General features: G+C 36.9%; 1 protein-coding gene and 1 pseudogene across 1 annotated transcript; both read right to left on the minus strand.

Annotated features, from left to right (window-relative positions):
* Positions 1–7310: 7310 nt before the first annotated feature.
* On the minus strand, positions 7311–8240 carry LOC110195224 (olfactory receptor 51A4-like). Its single transcript, XM_020967858.1, has one exon. The coding sequence runs from the start codon at positions 8238–8240 to the stop codon at positions 7311–7313; it is 930 nt and encodes a 309-aa protein (XP_020823517.1).
* Positions 8241–21397: 13157 nt separating this feature from the next.
* LOC110195252 (large ribosomal subunit protein eL43 pseudogene) lies at positions 21398–21748 on the minus strand (annotated as a pseudogene).
* Between the last annotated feature and the right edge of the window lie 392 nt (positions 21749–22140).

Consider the following 22140-nt stretch of genomic DNA (forward strand, 5'->3'; position numbering starts at 1 on the left):
GGCCTATTATAATTCTCCTACACACTTACTCACTCTCAAAGAAACTCTATTTCCCATGCTGTGTTATCAGTCAGCTCTCAGGGAACCATGGTATAGCTGGCTGTACTCTAATAGTAAATATCCAGTGTTACAGAGAAATCCACAAAGAATCCATGTGGCAGGGAAGAACTCTTAGAATAGGGAAATGGGAGTAGCAAAAATAGAGGAGCCCCCTAATGACATTTGCTAAGTAATTTATTTTCCCACAATAGGCTATATTAGTTGTTGTTATATACACTTGAGAGGCTTTTTAAGTTTATTTTTCCTCATCTAAATAAGATGATTCCTTGGGTACAAAACCTAGTATTTTATAGTAAAACACAAATAATCATAATATGAGTAGAAAAACTCTTTTGACCAGAAAAGAAAAGTCATAGCATGCTCTATAAGCATAAGAAGTAATATCTTGAATCTTTCTTCTTCTAGCTTAAGTTGAGCCAAGGAGAATTTCTTTTTTAAAGTCTGTCTTATGGTATCTATAGATAATATGGAGAGATGAGAGAGAGAGAGAGAGAGAGAGAGAGAGAGAGAGAGAGCGAGAGAGAGAAACAGAGAGAGAGAGAGAGAGAGAGAGACAGACAGAGAGAGAGAGAGAGAGAGAGAGAGAGAGAGAGAGGAGAGAGAGAGAGACAGAGAGAGAGAGAGAGAGAGAGAGAGAGAGAGAGACAGAGAGAGACAGAGAGAGACAGAGAGAGAGCGAGAGAGAGAGAGAGAGAGAGAGAGAGAGAGAGAGAGAGAGAGAGTCTGTAATATAGGGGAGAGGATTTCTAATTCGTTGAATGATTGAATAGAAAGAATAACCATAAGATAACTACTCTTGAACTGACAGAGACGTCAGAGGCCACCTATTCTACCCTCCCTACCCCTCCACCCTTATCCCCTCTCTTATTTTCTAGATGAGGTGCAGTGAATAGATCTCTGGCTCTGGAATCAGGAAGACCTGAGGTTCAAATCAAGCATCAAATATTAACTTGCTGTGCCCCCGGGAAAGTCATTTAACCTTTTTCCTCTTCAGTTTCTTCAAATATAAAATGGGAAAACACCTGCCTATAAGGATTATTTCAAAGATTGAATGAGCTATTTTTTAAGTGCTTAGCACAGTGCCTAGCACATTATATATGCTTTAGAAAGGCTTATTTCCCATCTGGCTACATAGATAAGGAAAATGAGGCTAGGGAAGTTCTCTTGCTCAGTGTCTTATGGGTAATAATGTTTAAAGTAGGATTTGAACCTCCCTCTTCTGACTCCAGAGTCAGAATTCCATTCTTTTTACTTTTCCAGTCTGGTGCAAGGTCAGTTTAGAAAGTACTCAAGAATCTGTCTTCACCCAATGCTGTTCACTTAAAAAAAAATAATTTCATTGAAAGAATGACTGAACTTCTTAGCAAATTTTCATATGAATAAAGCTAGGGCTGGAATAGTTTCTCCATGAAACCTAAGTCCAATCCAAAAATGTGGCTTAATAAGATAGAACATTAGAAGAAATCTAATGCATGAATCACAGTGCCTATGATTGGGTTCAAGAAAATCAGTTTACATGAACAAGGTGGGGAAGATGTAATTTGTACATACAAAAAAACCAAGGATCAAAATATATATTCAGATTTAGAAAGCACTTTACAGGTCATCTAATCTAATCCTTTTATTTCATAAGTAATAGGTTGATTCTTGTCACCAGGAAGGCACATAGGGAAGGTGGCTCTGAAATGACTAGCACTTGATCTCTTACTATTATGTCTAGTGCTCTATCTAGAAATTTCTGTGAGTCATCATATATTGCTCATGGCTCTGCTCCTACCTACCCACTGTTCCCATTCTATTAACATCCAGTACTGTTTCTGTCAGACAAAACCCAATAAAAAGCAGGAAATGGTTTGTTCTACCCCTTCCACTTGCCCAGTGAGAGCAAGAAGACCTCTTCCTTCATTTTTTCTTTCCAGTGCTTTCTCCCTAAACAACTTTCAAATTAGACACTGACAACCACCCTCATCAAATTTTCTTAAGATAGGTAACACAGTTCCTACTCTACTTTAAATTTATGGCCCAATATCCCTTCCCAAGAGTGATGGACCAAGCTGCTCCCTTACCATGCCATGTGAACCTGGCAACTCATATCATATGGGTAAACATGCAATCACTATGTGTTATGTTTTCTGTAAAGTAGAGGACCATAGGCCCTCATTATCTGTCCTGCTACTACACTCTCTGGAATGTGAGGACTTTCACCTGATCTGCCAAAATGTCCTAAGTACCTCTAGCCTTGCCGTTTGTCCCAAAGTTACATATAGAAGACCACTGACCCCTTCTGTCGTCCTTGCTTCTAAAACCTCCTGTATTGTACTAGTTAGATTTTGGACTCCTCAAGAGCAGGAAAGGCCTGTATTTGTATCCCCAGCACTTTGCATGGTGCTTTGCACATACTAATTTTTTAATAAATTCTTTTACATTCTCTTTTTGTTTGTTTCATTCATTCAGGAAAGACCACATAGCAAATATCAGGAAAGTAATACACAAATGTATCAAAGAACTGGCATTTTAAAGACTTCCTAACCTGGATTTCTTCATGTAGAACCCAGTCTTTCAGGTGGAGTCTGTTGCCATTCTTTTTAGTCTCTGAAACTTCAAAAGCCAACCAGAAAATCTAGTTTTTTCAAGAGACCTCGTGTATCTGATGAAGTAGACATAGGGTACTATCAGTTACCTCACAGTAGGTTGTCTGCAGTAAGATTTGGAAGCATCATAGAGTTTTCAGAGATTTCATTGGTATAGAACATTAATATAAAAAGAAACTCTCTGTACTAATGTAGATCAATACTCTTTCTTCAACTTTTTGTGTTAAAGAGACACCTAGAGTAGGGAGATCAAGTGACTTGACACTTGGAATTGTGCTCTATAGCAATTGAGCTAAGCTATGTCTGAAGGTAATCTTCTTCTCCTCCCCAGACACTAAAGTAGTACAAGGGGGTAGGAGAATTATGCTTTCCTCATGTTGGGGTGATTGAGTTTATATATATATGTGATTATACCTTTTGGAGTAAATATTTCTATTTCTATGTTATAACAGTTGTGAGAAAGAGAGTATTTTATTTTTTCATATCAGAGATAAATAGGGTCTTAATATTCAAATGATTGATAAAGATATAGAAGAATTTGACTAATGAAAATGGATACAAAAATTCATCATAAAATTTCAGCAAAAAGACTCTATCACCATATCCCTCTCCAAAATTCAGTATTTTCTAGTTATATTTATGCAAAAGAGTCAAGGAAGATACAACTTCAGGAAAAAATCTAAATAATGAATAACATAAATAGCAACAACAAATTCTAACTATGTAAATGGGTTCAATCCATGTAACAGACATTCCCAGGATGTTGTCACTCACTATACTATATGCTGAGTACACAAAGATAAAAATGAAAAAGCCCCTGCCCTTAAAAGAATTATAGTCTATTGGGGGAAAATAACACTTACTAAAAGAAAAAAATATATATACAATGCTGTCAATGTAGTTTCCAGTAAATGGGCACTAATATCTAGGGATTAGGTTAGACTTGGCCATAAGAGTTTTCACTTGAGCTGAGCTTTAAAGAAAGAGATTCTTGGAGTAGGAGTTGGGGAGGATGTGCATTCCAAGCTTGGGCAATCCAGTATCATGCAGGTCAGGGATAGAATTTACGTGTGAGGGATAGCAAACAGATCAGTGCAACAGGATTGTAAGGTATATTGATGAGAATCATGTGCAATAAGCCTGGAAAGTAGGTTGAAATCATATATTTTGAAGGACTTTTAAATCTAAATAGGACCTTATATTCTATACTAACAAAAAGGTGTTGACTATGTGCCAGGCATGGCATTTGACACTGGAAATACAATGACAGTCAAGACAAACCCTCCTTCAATTTAATGTTCTAAGTGAGGAAGACAATACATAAAGGGCAGCTATAAAGGGAGAAGGGATGTGACTTTGAGTGGAGTCGGGAGAATTGTGGAGGCCTGGTTTTGGGCAAGAAGTGAAAATTCAGCTATCAGGACTCTGTATCCCAAGGATGGGATCTAATTAGGGAGATTGGGATGATGACCAGGGTGGAGACTGAGTAATATTTAGATGACCAGAGAATTAATTGTCAATTTTACAGTTCTTTGTGGATGAATAGGGTAAGAAAATAAAAGCTGTACATGTGGATGTAGAAAGCTATTGCAATAGTTTAGGCGAAGAGTTAAATGAGGGGCAGATAGATGGTACAGTGGATAGAACACTGGCTTTGGATTCAGGAGGACCTGAGTTCAAATCTGGTCTCAGACGTACAGCACTTACTAGCTGTGTGACCCTGGGCAAGTCACACAACCCCATTGCCTAGCCAAAAAAAAAAAAAAAGTTAATGAGAACTTGAACTTTCTCTCTGAGCTGCAAAACTTTGAAGGAAATATAGTTATTCATCAATGAAGGAGTTGAGTGCTTTGGGATGCTGTTATCCCATTGAGGCCAATGTATAGAAAGGATTGTAGATAATGTATGCCTTAAGAAGTATAGCATTGAATTACTGTATCCTGTTTTTAAGTTTTTGTTAATAAGAACTATAAATGTCTTGTGTGACATTTCTCTTGTATGAAAAAAATAAACAGCTATTTCATAACTAGTTTATATTCTGCATTGAGTACCTTTTTACCTCTTCTCCTTTTGGTAATTTGCTGGGGGGGGGGGGCATAAAGTACCAAAAAGTGCAACAAAGAGGTCCTGACTGCTCCCTTTAAGAGACTAGACTTCCCCTGGTACATGAATAAGTCTAGCAATTGAAAAAAAAAGAAAGAAAACATTAGTGGAGAGGGACAGTGGAAATACCTGTAGCATCATATCCAGCATGTTTATTGATATATTTAACATATTTTTGTTATTAATATTATAAATTATTTATATTATGAATATAAAGTTACTTTGTCATTATATTATATGATATGTTATTGTCTTATAATTATGAAATGATTATAAACAGCCAAATTAACTACAAAGAACATATGAAGGAGGGAAATATCTACATCCAGAGAAAGAACTGATAAATAGAAGCATGTATAGAATGATTTAACACACACACACACACACACACACACACACACACACACAAATTTATATCTGATCATAACCATGTCTAGGGTAGGGGGGAAGGAAAAAAAGGGATTAAAAAATTTACGTGGTAACTTTATTATGTATTTAAAAGAAATAGCAAATTATACTTAATAGGTTTGCAGTTTTATGTGCAATCATCTTTTTCTAATTATTATTATACTATATTGTGGAAATATTTGTTTTGTTCCACAAGTTAAAAATAAAATAAATTAAAATTACACATATGTTTAAAATGTTTAAAATCATATAAAGGATTTTTTTTGATAAGTCCAAAAGTACATAACCAAAATGATCTAATATTATTTGCAATCATAAACTCAGCAATAGCTGTCATAGGAAAGCAAGGATATCCCTATCACCACTATTATTTAAACAAATTCTAGAAATGTTAGATATAGCAATACAAGAGATTTAATTTAATATCAGGAGACTTTTTCCTATTTGTAAATATGATTCTTTCTTTTAGAGAATCAGAGAAGAACATGATAAAGATGATTTAAAATTTCAGTAAAATAGTAGGGAAAAATAAGTTCAAAGGTTGCCAAGGCTTCCTTCTAAAAAAGAGCCTCAAACAACTGAGAAACTTAGGACCACTTAAGCTATTGGGATAGACTTTCCTCTATGGTGTATCTCAGTATTGATGTTAGCTCATCTAAAATCAGGAAAGATAAATAAAGTAGAAGAGGCAGCCAAAGGTCTAGGCTCAAGCCTGTCTACCCCAACTCCTGTACTACCTTTCACATGGGAGCAGTTTCCAGGATGCTTGGTTTCTGTGCCTAATAAGGGAGGGTGCACTAGTGCTGTCTTACTTGGCAGACAGGAAGAGAGAAAGTATGGAAAAAGGGAAAAAAATAATATTCTTAATCTAACAAGTAAAAGAAGAAATCATAAAACAGTTTTATGTTTTTTTTTAATATAGCCAATTGACCAGAATTAGATGAAAATCTATTGAAAAAGGCCACTGTAACAATTTTTTTTTATAAAGGACAGATATCAAAGACATACATTTATATATACATACTTATTTATATTTATAAATATTTAAATACGTTTATATATAGCAAAGACTTTTTTATATATAAAAGACATATTTGCTCAAGGCAAATATTTAAGACCAAGATTAATTTCCCAATACTCAAATTCTCAATATATAAATAATTTTCAAAAAGAATTAGGAAGTGCCAACTATGATATAAAAATATTGCAAATATCCAATAATAAAAGAAATACAAATATAAACCAACCTGAAGTTTCATCTCATATTCCTCAGACTGTCAAAGATGATTAAAAATAAAAATCTTCAATATTGGAGGGCCTTCAGGATTTTTTTTTTTATAATTTAGACTTGTTGAAAATTTTAAGTAGCAGAAATGATTAGGTGGGAAAAAATGGGATTATGCAAGAGAAATCATTAAACTGTTTATATGCTTTGATCCAGGAATCCCATTTTTGTGCTTACCATCCTTCAGAGTTCTATGATTGAGATAAAACCTGTGTATACCAAAATAGTAACTATGGCAATTTTTATGGAGACAAACTATAAAATGCCCATTGATTGAGAAATGATTAAACCAATTGTAAAATGTGAACATTTAAATGAACAATATTTGCCATTCAGGTTAGCATAAGAAAGTTTGTATGAATTCCTAAACAGTACCTACAGGGAATCAGGTGAACACTATACATGATACCCATATTAATGTATATGAAAACAACAGTAAAAGACAATCAAACTCTGGTCCAGGTGGTAAGGTGATGAAACACACATCTGTCATCAGGGTAGAGAGACAATTGGCTAGGTATTGCATATGATAAATATGCTGAAATGAATTAAATGTGGCAAAATCCTTGACTTTGTCTGATGTCTATGGCTGCAAATGGATTGCTTAGAGAGGTGTTATATCATCATCACCAGTGGTTTTTAAATGGAGGCTCGATGATTGCTTATAAAATGCATTATGGTGGAAATTCTTTTTGAGTAGAAGATGAACTAGATAGGCCCTTCTAAGTGCCTTCAAATTTCCACATGCTGTGATTCTTTTCTCTTCATTCCCAATTTATCCATTAGGGGGCATAGATTCCTTCCTTTACATCAAAGTTTACTAGTAGGCTGGGCATAGACAGTGGCTAGGACTTCCTGCTACTCTACTTAAGATGCAGCTTCCTCAAGACTCTTATTCGTATCTGTTGAGTCTTCACACAATATACTATGGGGTTCATTAATGGTGGGACCAACAAAAGGACATCAGCTATTAGGATTCTAATGAGTAGGTGAGTATGCTTGCCAAAGCGGTAAAGAACAGCCAGGGTAATGATAGGTATATAAAAAATAAGCACAGCACAAATATGAGAGACACAGGTACTGAGAGCCTTGAGTTGTTCTTGGTGGGAAGCAATGCCTAAGACAGTCTTCAGAATGAAAACGTAGGAAATTGAAATTAATACTAAGTCCAGCATGCCTACCAGAGCAACAAAGAAGCCATAGATAATATCAACCTTATTATCAGAGCAAGCCAGTTTCATGACATCCTGGTGTAAACAGTAGGAATGGGAAAGGAGGGTGTTCTTACAATATATCAGGCTCTTCAGACTGAAAGGAAATGGCAGAATCAATAAAAAACTTATCATGGTTAACATCAGGCTAAGTTTGGTGGCTCTTGCATTGGTAAGGATAGTGCTATATCTTAGGGGGTTGTGGATAGCTATAAAACGATCAAAAGACATGATCACAAGAACCGAAGATTCCATGAGAGAGAAACCATGGATGAAAAACTGCTGGGCAAAGCAGGCATCAGCAGAGATTCTGGGAGCATTCAATAAAAAGACTCTTAGCATTGTAGGTAAGGATGACAGGGACAGGCCCAGGTCAGAGAAGGCCAGCATGGAAAGGAAATAGTACATTGGCTTGTGAAGCGAGGGCTCGGTCTTAATGATGAAGAGGATGGTACAGTTACCGAAAATGGTGACAAAATATATACAACAGATGGGAATTGAGATCCATATGTGCTCCAATCCTGGGATTCCTATCAAGAGGAAGGTGACGACTTCAACTTTAGAGCTGTTGAATGAAGACATGGCAGGCAGAAAAAGGAAATCAAGTGAGGAATCTGGATGGCACTCCCTGAAATGGAAGGGGAGAAAGAAGATACTTGAATCATTCTGTGTCTTCCTGCTTTTTGGTAGAATTAGTGTGTTAGTATTGACTCACATATCACCTTCTTGATTTAGCCATCTCTGGTCAACCCAATAAATAGTATTCTCTCCACACTTAAATATTCCTTGAGTCTATTTCACATTCCTTTAGCTCCATCACTTTCCAATTTGTGTTAGATACACATTATGTTTTCTCAAGTAAGAAATAAACATATTGTAGACAGCGGCTGTTTAGTCTTTATCTCTGTAGCATGCTTGTTGTGATAATTTTCTAGGACACCACCAACATCACCATCATCACCATCATTGTCTTGGTATATCTAACAAAATCCTTTTCATACAGTAGGTGCTTAATAAATGCTTGTTGGATTGAATTATTCTATGGCTCCTTGCCCTGAAGATTTAAACCTTCTTGTATCCAGGACTTCTCAGCCTACGCTTTACTTCACTTTCTGCTCTTTGGCAGACAACTTTTCTAACTTTCTTGTTACTTTCTTTGTACTTTGTACAAAGGTACTTGGAAAGTACTCTTCTGCCCAGTCTACAGTCTTGTAACCGTGATATCATGAACTCTGCCATTGCTCCTGGAAGGGTCATGTAATTACTTTACTGTGGTCCAACTCACCATCTCTGTAACTTTCTGAACCAAAACATCCCTCCCTGGCCACCACTACGGTAGTTCTTTCGTATCTACTTATCAAAATATATGCTCCTGCAATTTGGAACTATGCCCAAAGGCTATACAATTTTCCATACCCTTTGACCCAGCAATACCACTTCTAGGACTGTATACCAAAGAGATCCTAAAAATAGGAAAAGGACCCACATGTACAAAAACACTTATAGCAGCTCTCTTTGTGGTGGCAAAGAATTGGAAAATGAGGGTATGCCCATCAATTAGGGAATGGCTGAATGAATTGTGGTATATGAATATAATGGAATACTATTATTGCGCTATAAGAAATGATGAGCAGGCAGACTTCAGCAAAACCTGGAAAGATTTCTATGAACTGGTGCCGAGTGAAATGAGCAGAACCAGGAGAACATTGTATACAGTAACAGCCATATTGTGTGATGACTGACTTTGATAGATTTGGTTCTTCCCAGCAATGCAAGGATCTAAGATAACTCCAAAAGACTCATGATGGAAAATGATATCCACATCCAGACATGGAACTATGGAGTATAAATGCAAATGGAAGCATACTTTTTGCTCTCCTTTTCTTTTGTAGTTTTGTTTTATTGCTTCATTTTCATAGTTCCTTCCATTCTAATTCTTCTTTCCATCATGGCTAATGAAAAACTGTGCTCAATTTGAATATATAAGTACAGCCTATGTCAGATTGTACATGATCTTGGGGAGTGGGGAGAAGAAAATTTAAAACTCAAAATCTTGTGGAAGTGAATGTTGAAAACTAAAAATGAATAAATTAATTATAAAATAGTAATAATGACAAAAGAGCAAAAAATAAAATAAATAAAATATAAGCTCCTGAAGGGCAGGAGATATCTTTCTTACCAAATTTCTATCCTCATAATTACAACAGTTCTTGGCACTTGGTCAGCTTTTTCAAATGCTTTTTTAGTCATTAATTTATCTCAAAGGTTATTTTTTGATTGACATTTTTGAGTGTGTACTGAAAACTAGACAAGGCTATGACTGAAAATACAAAGTTTGTGCTTACAGGCTTGGGAACCAGGCCCCATCTGCAGAGAAAGCCAAGAAAAAATGGGAATACAAAGAAATCTACCCATCTAAATAAACTAGGACACATACTCATTTGTGTCCTACTGCTATGGGGCTGTCTTGAAGGCAAAGAGATTGTACTGACTGGATTTCTTCTACATGATGTGAAGGCTCCCCATGGCTTCTTCCAGGTTCTCTCTCTTCCACAATCACTCAATATTTTCTCTTCCTTTGAGGCTTATTTTCTTCATATCTACCATCCAATACAAATCATGGTATCTGGTGCCCTGATGCTAGGGGACTTCAGTATATGTATTGATTCTCCCTTAATACCCTAACCACTGAGTTCCTTGACCTACTCAATTCCATTGAGCCACTCCTCCATCCAACTCCAGCCATAAACAAAGATGGTCATATGTTTGATCTTGCCATGTACCACCTCTATGTTAAAAAAATTGAAACCTCCTTTTCTGACCATAATCTATTGACTTTTCACCTCTCCCCTGCCACTCTTTACATAACCCTACTCTTTATCTGTACTTGGACCTCCAATCCCTTAACCTTTCAGTTCTCTTCCAGGCCATCTCTCCTGAATTAGCTACTCTTTTTCTTCCCATCTTGACTCCTTGGTAAATAATTTCATTTTACTCTATCTTCCTCTCTTGAATTCCTTTGTCATATCATTTCTTATGCCTAACCAAGCCTCAGTCTTGGCTCATTCCCACCATTCTTCATTATCACTACTACACACTTGCTGCTGAATGAAGGAGGTGAAAATCACCCCACCATTCTGATTGGATCCACTACAAATTTATGTTATGTAACTTCAACTGGGCCTTCATTGCTGCTAGTCAATCCAACCATATCTCCCTTATCAGGTCGCTATCCTACTCTATACAGTTGCTCTGCCAAACCTCCTTTTTTCAACCCTCCTCATGCCTCCTACCCTCCCCCATTTTCTCAGCTGAGAAACTTGACTCAAATGCTACTGAAAAAATTGAGGCCATTGACCATGAATTCCCTCTTGTCCCCTCTTCCTCACCCTCCATCACTCAGATACCTTCTGTAACAATCCTCTTTTACTCATGTCTCATATCATAAAATGACCTTACTCTTTACCAAGGCTAATGCTTCTATTTGTTCAAGTGATCCCATTCCATACCATTTCACCATATTGCCTCTGCTGTTATCTCTACCTTTTCAGTTATATTCAATCTCTCTCTTTCTCTCTCTCTCTCTCTCTCTCTCTCTCTCTCTCTCTCTCTCTCTCTCTTTTGGTTCATTTCCTACTGCCTACAAACATGACCATGTCTCCCTTATCTTGAAAAAACAAAACACTCACTTGAAAAAAAAAACACTTCCATCCCTGCTACCATCCTATGTCTCTTCTACCCTTTGTATAAACTCCTGGAAATGTCTATCTACAATAGATGCCTCCAATTTCCTTTCCCTTTCTTCTTAATTCTTTACAATCTGACTTCCGATTTTGTCATTTCCCTGTAACTGCTGTCTCAAAAGTAACTAAGTCTCTTAGTTGTGAGATCCAATGGTCCTTTCCCAATTCTCCTTCTCCTTGATATCAGTGTAGGCTTTGAAATTTTTGATTGCTCTCTTCTTGATATTTTCTTCTCTCTAAGCTTTGGGGCAATACTTTTTTTTTTTTTTAGTTTTCCTTGTATATATTTGACCACTCCTCTTTCTCATTTGCTGGATTTTCCTCCAGATAATTCCCTATAACCATAGGTAGCCCTCAGGGTCCTATACTGGTCACTCTTCTCTTTTCTCTCTAAACTACTTCACTTTGTGATGTTATCATCTCCCATGGATTTAATTACTATCTTTAAGCAAATGACTCTCAAATCTACCTTACCTCTCCCAATCTCTCCATTGACCTCCAATCTCGCATCCAACTACCCTTTCGACATCTTGAATTAGCTCTCCAGTAGACACCTGAAGTTCATTATGTCAAAACAGAACACATTGTCTTTCCTCCTAGACCCTTTCTTTCCGTCCATTCCCTATTACTATAGAGGGCAATACCATCCTTTCAGTACCTCGGGCTCACAACCTAGGGATCATCCTGTATTTATTACTATCTCTTCCCCCATTCCAATATCCATTTTGTTGCCAAGGGCAGCCAATTTCATCTTTCAACATATCTTGAACTTGTCTTCTCTCCTCTGACATTCTCCCCATTCTAGTGTAGGTCCTCATCATGTCACATCTGAATTATCACAATAATATGCTGATGGATCTGCCTGCCTCAAGTCTTTCCTCATTCCAAGCCATCCTTCATTCAGACATTTAAGTGATTTTTGTAAAATGCAGATATCACTCCCCTACTCAATAAACTCCTGTGGCTTCCTTGCTTCCAGGAACAAATACAAAATGATCTGTTAGGAATTCAAAACCCATTATAATATAGCCCCCTCTTACCTTTCCAGTCTTCTCAAACCTCATTCACTAACACGTTGTCTTCCATCCAGTGACATTTATATCCTGGCTGTTTCGTGGATAACACACCCCATCTCTCAATGTTGGGCATTCTCTTTGGGTATCTCTCATACTCTCATTCTCCCTCCTTCACTCACAGTACTGACCTCTCTGGCTTCTTTTACGTCCCAACTAAAAATCTCACATTCTATAAAAAGTCTTCCTCAACCCCTCTTAATTCCAGTGTCTTCCCAGTTTTCTTGATTCAGAGGCCACCACTTTGTACTCTATAATAATGTCTACTCTACATGTTTTCCAATTTGGTGAGTGATGTTTCAGTAACAGAAGCATTTGGTCTTGGATGAAAGAATGGGAAGAAGTGGTTGTCAAGGACATCCATATTGTTATTGGGAACAGTATTTGTAGCTGTGCTTAGTTAGTCATTCAGTTTTTTGGGATCATTGAAAGGATCACTAATTACTCCTTTAACAAAAACTGATGGCAGTAGTCAGGCTTTCTCATTCATTGATTCATTCAAATTTCATTTAACAAGCCACTACTTCATACAAATCCCTGTGGTAAGTGGGGAGAAGTGACAAACAGGTGAAAAAAAATTGATTGATTCCATCAACCAGAGAGATGATCTTCTCTAATAAAGTGGATGATAACACATATACTCAAATAACTATAATATAAGATAGCATTTGATAGGAGTAAAGAAGAGAGCCAGATCAAATAGCCAGAGGAAATTGGAGGAGACATTGAATCCAGCTGGAGAAGTGATGGAGATTTTGTGAAGGAGGAGGTCCTAAAGATAAGTCCTAAATGTATGAAACAATTTTAACAGGCAGAAATGAGGAGAGACATTTTTCCAAGCACTGATGGTAAACTGTTTAAATGGACAGCAACAAGATGAACAAAACTGATGATGATGATGATGACGATAAACAACTCAGATTTATATAGCAGTTTAAATTTTTCCTAATGCTTTACATATTTTATCTTAATGCTCACAACACATTTCACAGAAAAGGACTATTATTATTCCCCTTTTATAAATGAGGAAAGTCAGTTTTAGGGGAGGTTTGCATACATAGAGTGTCTACTACCCAAGTCTTTCTAGATCCAAGTACAACACTGTCAGTCCTGTGGTATATTGCCTCCTCAATAGCTAGTCCAGTTGGATAATATATAGCATGAGTGAAAGGGAATAATTTGAAATAAGGCTAGAAAAGGTTCATTGACACCAGCTTATGAATGGCCTTGAAATTGAATTTGATCATATAGGTGAAGAAGAGTCACTAAAAACTTTTGAACTGATGAGAAAAAAGGCCATATATGTATGCTAGTAATATTTCAGAACTATCTGTTAAAGAATATGAAGTCTGGGGGTTACTTGAAAACTCCTTCAGGGAAAAAGGAATCCTGAATCTCCCAACACATAATCTTTATGCCCCTAACTCCAAGTGCTTGTAATTAAAAACCACTTGCCTTTTTGAAGATGATATTGGTGGCTGACAATGAAATTTGGTGTCTTCCTTCTCTCTCAGTCTTCTGTCATCTTGGGCAGTGTCTATGATTGCCAAAGATGGAATGAGAAGATTTGTTGGACATCAAGCATTGTACCATTGGGGATTTGGTCAGAGAAGCTAGGTTAGAGCTGCAGATTGTTAGGGGTACAAGCAGCCATGGACAACTTTAAATAAATGAGTGACTGCTTGTATTCAGGGTCAGTGTCCCATCAGCCTTGGCTATGTGAGAAACCAACCGATCAGAAATCAGAATAATGATCTCTATCACTTGTGTAGGATCCTGTGGACTCTGGGATCCCAATTCTCTATGAGTTCCACTAAGTAAGGATATGGTAGCTGCATATGGATTGTGTTTTTTTCTCTTCCCTCTCTCCTTGCCCCCAAATGGCCAGAAATTAATAGATTAAGAACAGGTGTGGAAATTAGATCACTAACGTGAATATAAGACTTTGAATGGGTCTGTTAGCATGAAAAGGAGCAATGTTCAGGCTGCAGATCTTGCAGAATTCCTACCTTTGCCCCCAAATGCATGGTTTTTATATTACTCAAAAATCTCTGTGCCCTACCTAAATCTCCGTTAATGAGATATCCATTTCCCTAGGTCCTAGGGTTCAGTTCACTGGGGATGAAGGCTGAAGTGATTGCTCTAAGAATAAATAATCAGGGGCGTCTGACATACCTGCTTAGGGAATAGAATTCCCTACCATCATCCTCATCTCCTCCAATTTGATTTTTCTTTTGTGAAAAAGAAAAACAGTTAAAGTAAAGCCACTGATACAGAGACCACATATGACTATGTAGATCTATGCCTCCTGTTCCCATAGTGTCCTGTACCTCTTGATGAGTAGAGAGAAGACCATATCATCATCTGATCTCCACAATTAATACTGGCTTTTATCATTATTAAGAATTTGACTTCCTTTCAACATTATTTTTTACTTATACTTATGCAGTCATTTGTTTATGAAGCATATTCTACTTCTGATTCTACATGTTTCATCATGCTTCAGTTCATATAAATCCACCCTTATTCAATGCTCTTTGCATGGCACTAGCTAAACCACATTAATAAAGTCACTGTATCTCAGATTCAATTGACTTGACCTCATAAAATGCAATTTCAGTAATGGGGACACTCAGAAATAGGAAAACAATAAATATGTTGGATTTTAGGAGAATAGAGGATAAGTAATAGGATACCTGACTAGTGCCCACATAAAGAAACGAGTTCCCAAGGCACTATCCCTTATAACAGGCAATTAGTTACCTAAAGGCTAAACCCAATAGAAAACAATAACTTTCATGACAGTAGCAAAGTGCTAAGTCCATTGTCCACGGTGTTAACAAACCAAGGCTCAACATGCCTCAACATATGGATGCTGCCAGAAATCAAATTTTTTTCATGGTGCCATGAAAGCATGACAGTGGTTTCATATTTGATTGTGAATGGGTGAGCAATGACTATATATGTTACAGACAGTCACTATCCTGATCTTCCCCTCCCCTTTCAATCCTTTAACCCTCAAGGGACTCTGGGGGACTTGATGAGGAAGTCTTTCTTGGGAAACCTCACCTCAACCTCTAATGTCTGAGGAACAGCCCTAGCTTCTGTGTTGTTGATGTGTACATTTGTGCTCTTGAACTCTTTGAGAATTTTTTCAAGGAAATGATCAGAACACTAAATTGCTACATTATTTTGCTTTTTATAGAATACTTCCCCCACTCCCACCAACAACCCTGTTGGTTAGGTTGTTTGTTATTATCATCATTTTATCCATAGGGAAACTGAGATAATAAGAATAGTAATAGTAATAATGACAATTACTGTTATTATAGTGTTTATTACTGTTATTGTAGTACCTTAAGGCTTACAAAGCATTTTACAAACATGAAGTTACTCATGGACGTACAGACAGAAAATGTCAAAATCAAGATTCAAACTGAGGTTTCATTACTACCAACCAAGTTCTTATGTTGGCAAAGTAACTGAAACCAGAAGAATATAATTCTTACATGTATCAGTATTTGTCAGTGTTTGACTATGAGAAGCTTGATGGAATAGTTTTTACCCTTTGGCTAGCTGAACCCATCAAGAACATAAAAATGATTTAGTGCTCAAAATAACCTGTCCTTGCAGTATCATCTAAGTAATAACCCTGTGAAACCTATAGATTATCTACTTGTATAGGGGATTAATTAGTTCTTTAGCCATCATGAGGTAGGTTCTTCTGGAGGTCCCGCCTGCCAAAAGTCACATAGTTGCCATAGAACTAAACCTTTTTGTTTAAGTTAACTTGGTGTTAGAAGTTGTCCTTACCTAAGAATTTCTTAGAAAAATTAGGTCTCACTGAGAAATATGTAATTCTTTCTAGATGAAGAGCCATCTAGTTTTTAAGCTTAGGAATACAGAATCACAAAGTGTGAGCTATGGCCAGGTACTCAATAGAGATGTATTCTAAGTTATGTCTGCAAAGAAATACTTCCACAACATATCCAATAGGTATTTGAAGTTTGGAAACCTACCTAGATAAGCACAACTTCCTGAGGCATTCCATTCCACTTTTGAATAGCCTTAATCTTAGAAAAATTCTGCTGTTATAAAGCCTGTATGTACTTTTTTACAATTTCCATCCATTGTTATTTGCCTTGTTTTTTTTTTTTTGAGGACCAAACAGAATAAGCCTAAGACCTTTTTCAGAAGGAAAGTACTTAAAAGATTTGAATACAGCTATCATACCCCAACAGAGCTTTCTCTTCTGACAAATAAACATCTCTAGTCCCTTTCAAATGATTCTCCTCTGCACACACCAGAAGGCTTTTACCATCCTGATTACCTCTCCATTTGAACAGCATCTTTCCCAAATTTTGGTGACCATATCTGAACAGGATACTTTAGATGAAATTTGACCAGGGCAGATTAAGTGGAACTATCACCTCCCTTTTCCACTTTTCTGGAAGATATGTCTCTTTAACCATGCCATGATCGCATAAGCTTTTTGATTGCTGTATCATACTTTAAAATATATGTGTGTGGACCTTTTAGTCCACTAAAACCTTTAGATGTTTTTTTCAAATGAATTTGTGTCTAATCATACCTCCTTCAGTTTCTACTTATGAAGATGATTATTTAAAATTTTAAAAGACATTAAATGTCTAAACAAAATTATATTTCTTATGAGTGCCAATGTTCTAATCTGTCAAGGTAATTTTAGATCCTTACTATCATTTCTAGAATTAGTGATCCCTTCTGGCTTTGTGTGACCTGAAAAAAAATTATAAATATACTTCATTTGTGTTGTGTGTGTGTGTGTGTGTGTGTGTGTGTGTGTGTGTGTGTTTGTTTGTTTAATTCCACTGGTGACCTTATATCAAGTTGACATTAAACTCTTAATGTGTTCAATCATTTAAACCAGGTCTGTACAACATCACAGGTAGCCTGGTCTCAGTTTGTGGTCTGCCAAAAGGATTTCTGCTACCCTTTGAAAATTCAAATCCCTCAGGAAAACTGATTATGTGAAGTTCCCTTAGGGCAGGCCAGCACAACATAAGCCTCTTGGGGCCCACCAAAGCATTTTGGCAGCACATGAAAAATGTAGAGAATATAAAACAGGCCTACACAACATTTGGTCCATGGGCCATTTTGGTGGGCCACAAGCAGCCCTCGAGCTGTATTATTGTGCAGGCCTGACTTAAACAGTTCTGAACTCATCTAGTCATACTGTCGTCTAACACGCAACTCTACCTTTTCCATTAAAATAAAATGAGTTAACCATACACTTTGCTAAACTGTGTTATCTCTATCTACAACATTTCCCTGATCCATGTATTTAATAACTTCATTACAAATAATGTCTCAGTCTTAGATGGAGACATGTAAATTACATGCATAATACATGACTATACCATATCACATCAAATCATATAACACAGTATCAAAACTGTACATTATAATTACATCCCTTCATGTTGAGAATATAAAGATGAAAAGTCAAACAATCTGTCTTCAAAGAGTTTATACTCTAGCCAGAGGAGAAAAAACATATGTGTGTATATGTATATAGGCATATATACACAAACACATATGTGTGTATATGTATATAGCACATATACACATATATACATATATGCATATAAATATTGTAATAAATGCATAAAATGAGAGACACAGAGAGAGAGACAGAGAGAGAGACAGAGAGAGAGAGAGACAGAGAGAGAGGAGTGATGGGAAAGAAGGCAGCTGAAGGCAGCTGATTTGGGGATGGGAGGTGACACAAGTTGACATTCCAAGAGCCAGAAGTGGAACGAGTGCATTCTTGGCATTAGTAACAGCCAGGAAAGAGTCTCAGAGGCAAGAGACAGAATTTCATGTTTGAGCAACGTGTGAAGATCAGTTTGGCTGGACTGCAGTGTGTATGGGAATGGTCAGTATGCAATAAAGCTAGAAAAGTAAGGGGAGGCCAGGTTGTAAAGGGCTTTAACTGATGAACAGGAAGCTTATATTTGATCCTGCAAATAATAGGGAGCTATTGGAATTTATTGAGTAAGACAATGGAATAATTAAGATTTGTATTTTAGGAAAATACTTCTTCCATTTTGCTTGATATTTAAAATGTCACTAAAAGTGGTTTAGTAATCACATATAACAGTTATTTGAACACCCAAGGATATAAGGGTTATGAAGGATATGAGAGGCATGATGCCACAGAAAGAGTGCTGGATTTAGAGTCAGAGAACTTAGGTTCAAATCTTTATTCTGTTACTATCTGTGTGACCTTGGGCAAGTCACCTTAACCTCAGTGTCTTCACTAGCTTCCCTCATCTTTGAAAAAAGAGAGTTGTGCTAAATGTCTACTAAAGTTCATTCAAGTTCTAAATCTTGCGGGTGAAAATTTATCTGGGCCAGTTAACTAATTAAGCAAAGGCTGCTATCTCTTTATTTATCGTGTGCTTTTACTTCCTTTTAATTGTTTTTATTCTGTCTTGTTTGGTCTGAGGATGATTTACTTGGGTGTGTGTTGTGGGGGAAAAAATGACATTTTAAAACAATGTCTTCTTTTTGCCTTGGTTATTGACCCTTTTGAATCAGGGAGAGATCCACTCTTTGTCCCTTTTATTTTCCCATTGTTTGAGAAAAAATGTAAAAGTATTAAAGATAGAAAATATGTTGTTGTTCCTTTTTTTTAATCTTTAGTTTTTCTCACTGGCTTCCACACATTCTCTGCTTTATTTGTTGTTGTTGCTGCTTTTTTTTTTTTTGGTGAGGCAATTGGGGTTAAGTGACTTGCCCAGGGTCACACAGCTAGTGAGTGTTATGTGTCTGAGGCCAGCTTTGAACTCAGGTCCTCCTGACTCCAGGGCCAGTGCTGTATCCACTGCACCATCTAGCTGCCCCCGTTCTCTGCTTTAGTACCTATTACATTATCCTTAAAGGATTATGCCAGCCTGTTACATACATCTCTGTCATGTTCCTATACTTTTTTAGTATGTTATTTTTTGTCTAAGTTGGTTAGTACATTGTCCTCACATTGCACTCTCTTTCTGTAGCTCTTCTATTTTCCTCGTCATTTGAATCATAATATTCATACTTAGTCACCTTTTCTTCTATGATTGAGCAGAATTGCTTTTCCTCCAGAAGAGCTGTCATTGTTTAATGCTGTCCCAAGTACCCTGGGTGCAATAAATGTGTGATTAAAGATGCTTTGCTATTAGATTCTCCTGTTTGCATTGTTGCCCTAGAAAAAAAAATAAGCCTTGAGTGAGACTCTTGCATTATTATCACTCACTTCCTTAACACCCACATATTCAAACTTTTATCATCTGAAATTTTATGATGCAATTAGGTATATTTATATAAATACAAGCAACCACACTTTACTTACACGATTATACACAATAGTGCACAATTGCTCCCAATTTTAATTACAGCCAGTTTTGATTACAGTATTTTAAAATTTTAATTGCAGTCTTTTTTTTTTTTTTTTATGGCCACCAGAGTCTTTTTGACTTGATCCCCAAAGAGCGTAAAGGAACTGAACTGGCTGAGGCCTCAAGCCTGGAAACATATCCTAGTCCTTGGTTTTTGCCTAGATGTTCAGGTTTTACATGGACCATTTTTTAGGGATTCAGAAGAGGGCTCCTTATTTTCACATTCTTTGGTTTATTGCTCCCAACTTTCCACTCTGCTGAAAGTTATTACTTAATGAGCTGCTAATTATAAAAATTGGAAAGTCTAAGGAGTTTTCCCAGAAAGGGAGGCAGGAATAAGGTATCTTATGATTTAAATGGGATTCAGTAAAAATTCAAAGCTGCAGATGCAGCTATGAAACTGATAGTATCATAAATCCGTTTTTCTTAAGGCTTCTAATTACACATTCAATTTTATTTATGTACTGGCTTTTTCTGATCAATAGCCAAACTTGAACTTTCCAGTGACCTCAACTCTTCAGATATACCAATCCATTTCTCCTACTTGTTAGGCCCTAGCTCTTACACTCTTCTCCACCTTGGTGGTAGGGAATGGAAAGAGGATAACTGCCTAATCTGTTCATAAAGTTAATATTAAAGGAAATAAACACATAGGAGAAACAAAAGTAGCATCATTAGGGTAGAGAAGAGCTTCTTCACCCCTCATTGAGATTATATCTAGTCATCTGTACAGCTATATCCAAGAAGAGCCATCAGCCAGAAGTTGCTTCTTCTACCAGGTGTGGCACCCCATGGACATTTTTTCTTTTCTAACTCAACAGCCAATCAAGAGATTTGCAAACTTGAGCCTTAAATGGCCAGAAGCTGACCCCACAAAGATTCTTCATAGTCAACTGGAATAGAATGATTACTGTTCATTCTTGGTTAGAATAAGGCCTAGGGACAGGGGGTGCACCCAGTGCACCCCATGAACCATTGGTTTCTGTGACTTATTACTGCTTCTTAGTCCATCTATTGAGCCAGTACATCATTTTTTATTTTTCCTTTCCCCTTCTCTTATGATATTGTCCTAATTACAGCTTTGAAGTCCACTTGCATTCCCTTATCCCATTCTGATTCTATCCACATTTTACCTCCTTTCCTCTCTCCTTATCCTCCTTTTAGCATTCTCTTTCTTCTTTTCCTCCTCTTCCTTATCATTCCCTTGATTTCCCTCCTCCTTTAGTCCCAAGCAATTGTCACCACTGGCTTTAATCCCCAACCCATCTTTTTTTTTTTTCATTTCTAAGAGAATTCAACTATTCAGGAATTCCTGCTCAATGAATAATATGGGACCTAAGACCAGAGATAGATCATGAACCTAGAAAAAAGTCAAGCAAACAAGAAACAAGTATTCATTAAGGACCTACTACTGCTAGACATCATGCTAGGCTAGACATTGGGGAACAATTTTTGATGAATAGAACAGTCTCTATTCACAGAGAAATTATATTCTTTTTTTTTTTAAATTTTTATTCCATAAATTAACCCATTTATTGTTGGACTATGGGCTACAGATATTTGATAAGAAGATTTTATTGGTCTTTCAATTCTTTCAGTGTTCTGATGGCAGATTTGACTGTGACTGCAGAGGTGGTATTGTAGGTCCATGCACCACCAGCTACTGTCTTCATGCAGGATCCACAATGCCAGATACCCACAGCCTGTCTATTCATTTTGGTCTTGCCACAGAAGGAGCAGGTATACTTGGCATGCTGGCTAATTTCAATTTTCTTCACCATTTTTCTGAGGGATGCACCATAATGTGTTCCATATTTGCCAACAATTCCAACCTTCTTGATACGTTTAGCCATGTTGCCTGTTGCAGGGCCGGGGCTTAGAGTGACAGTGAAATTATATTCTGAAGGGATAGATAATAAGAACATACTCAAGTACATACGCAATAAATATGAAGAAAATTACTGCAAAGAAGATAGTTAAATAAAAGATAGTTAGAGTGGGAAGGTACCAGAAATTGAGGAAAGGAGAAGGAGATCAGGAAAGGCTACATGTATAAAATGATAGTTGATCTGTATCTTGAAGAAAGTGGCATCTCATGAGGTGGAAGTGAGGAGTTAATGCATTTCAGGCATTGCAGAGACCCAGTGCAAAAGTATGGAGATGGGAAAAACAGGGAGACTAATTTGGCTAGATCACAGAATATGTCTGGGGTGGAGAGAATAATATAAAATGAGTCTGGAAATTT

The sequence above is a fragment of the Phascolarctos cinereus genome, unplaced genomic scaffold (genome assembly GCF_003287225.1).
Source record: "Phascolarctos cinereus isolate Bilbo 61053 unplaced genomic scaffold, phaCin_HiC Scaffold_726;HRSCAF=1367, whole genome shotgun sequence".
Lineage (NCBI taxonomy): Eukaryota > Metazoa > Chordata > Mammalia > Diprotodontia > Phascolarctidae > Phascolarctos > Phascolarctos cinereus.

Excerpts from the sequence above, each read along its gene's own strand:
- LOC110195224 (XM_020967858.1), bottom strand. The coding sequence starts at position 8,240 with ATGTCTTCATTCAACAGCTCTAAAGTTGAAGTCGTCACCTTCCTCTTG.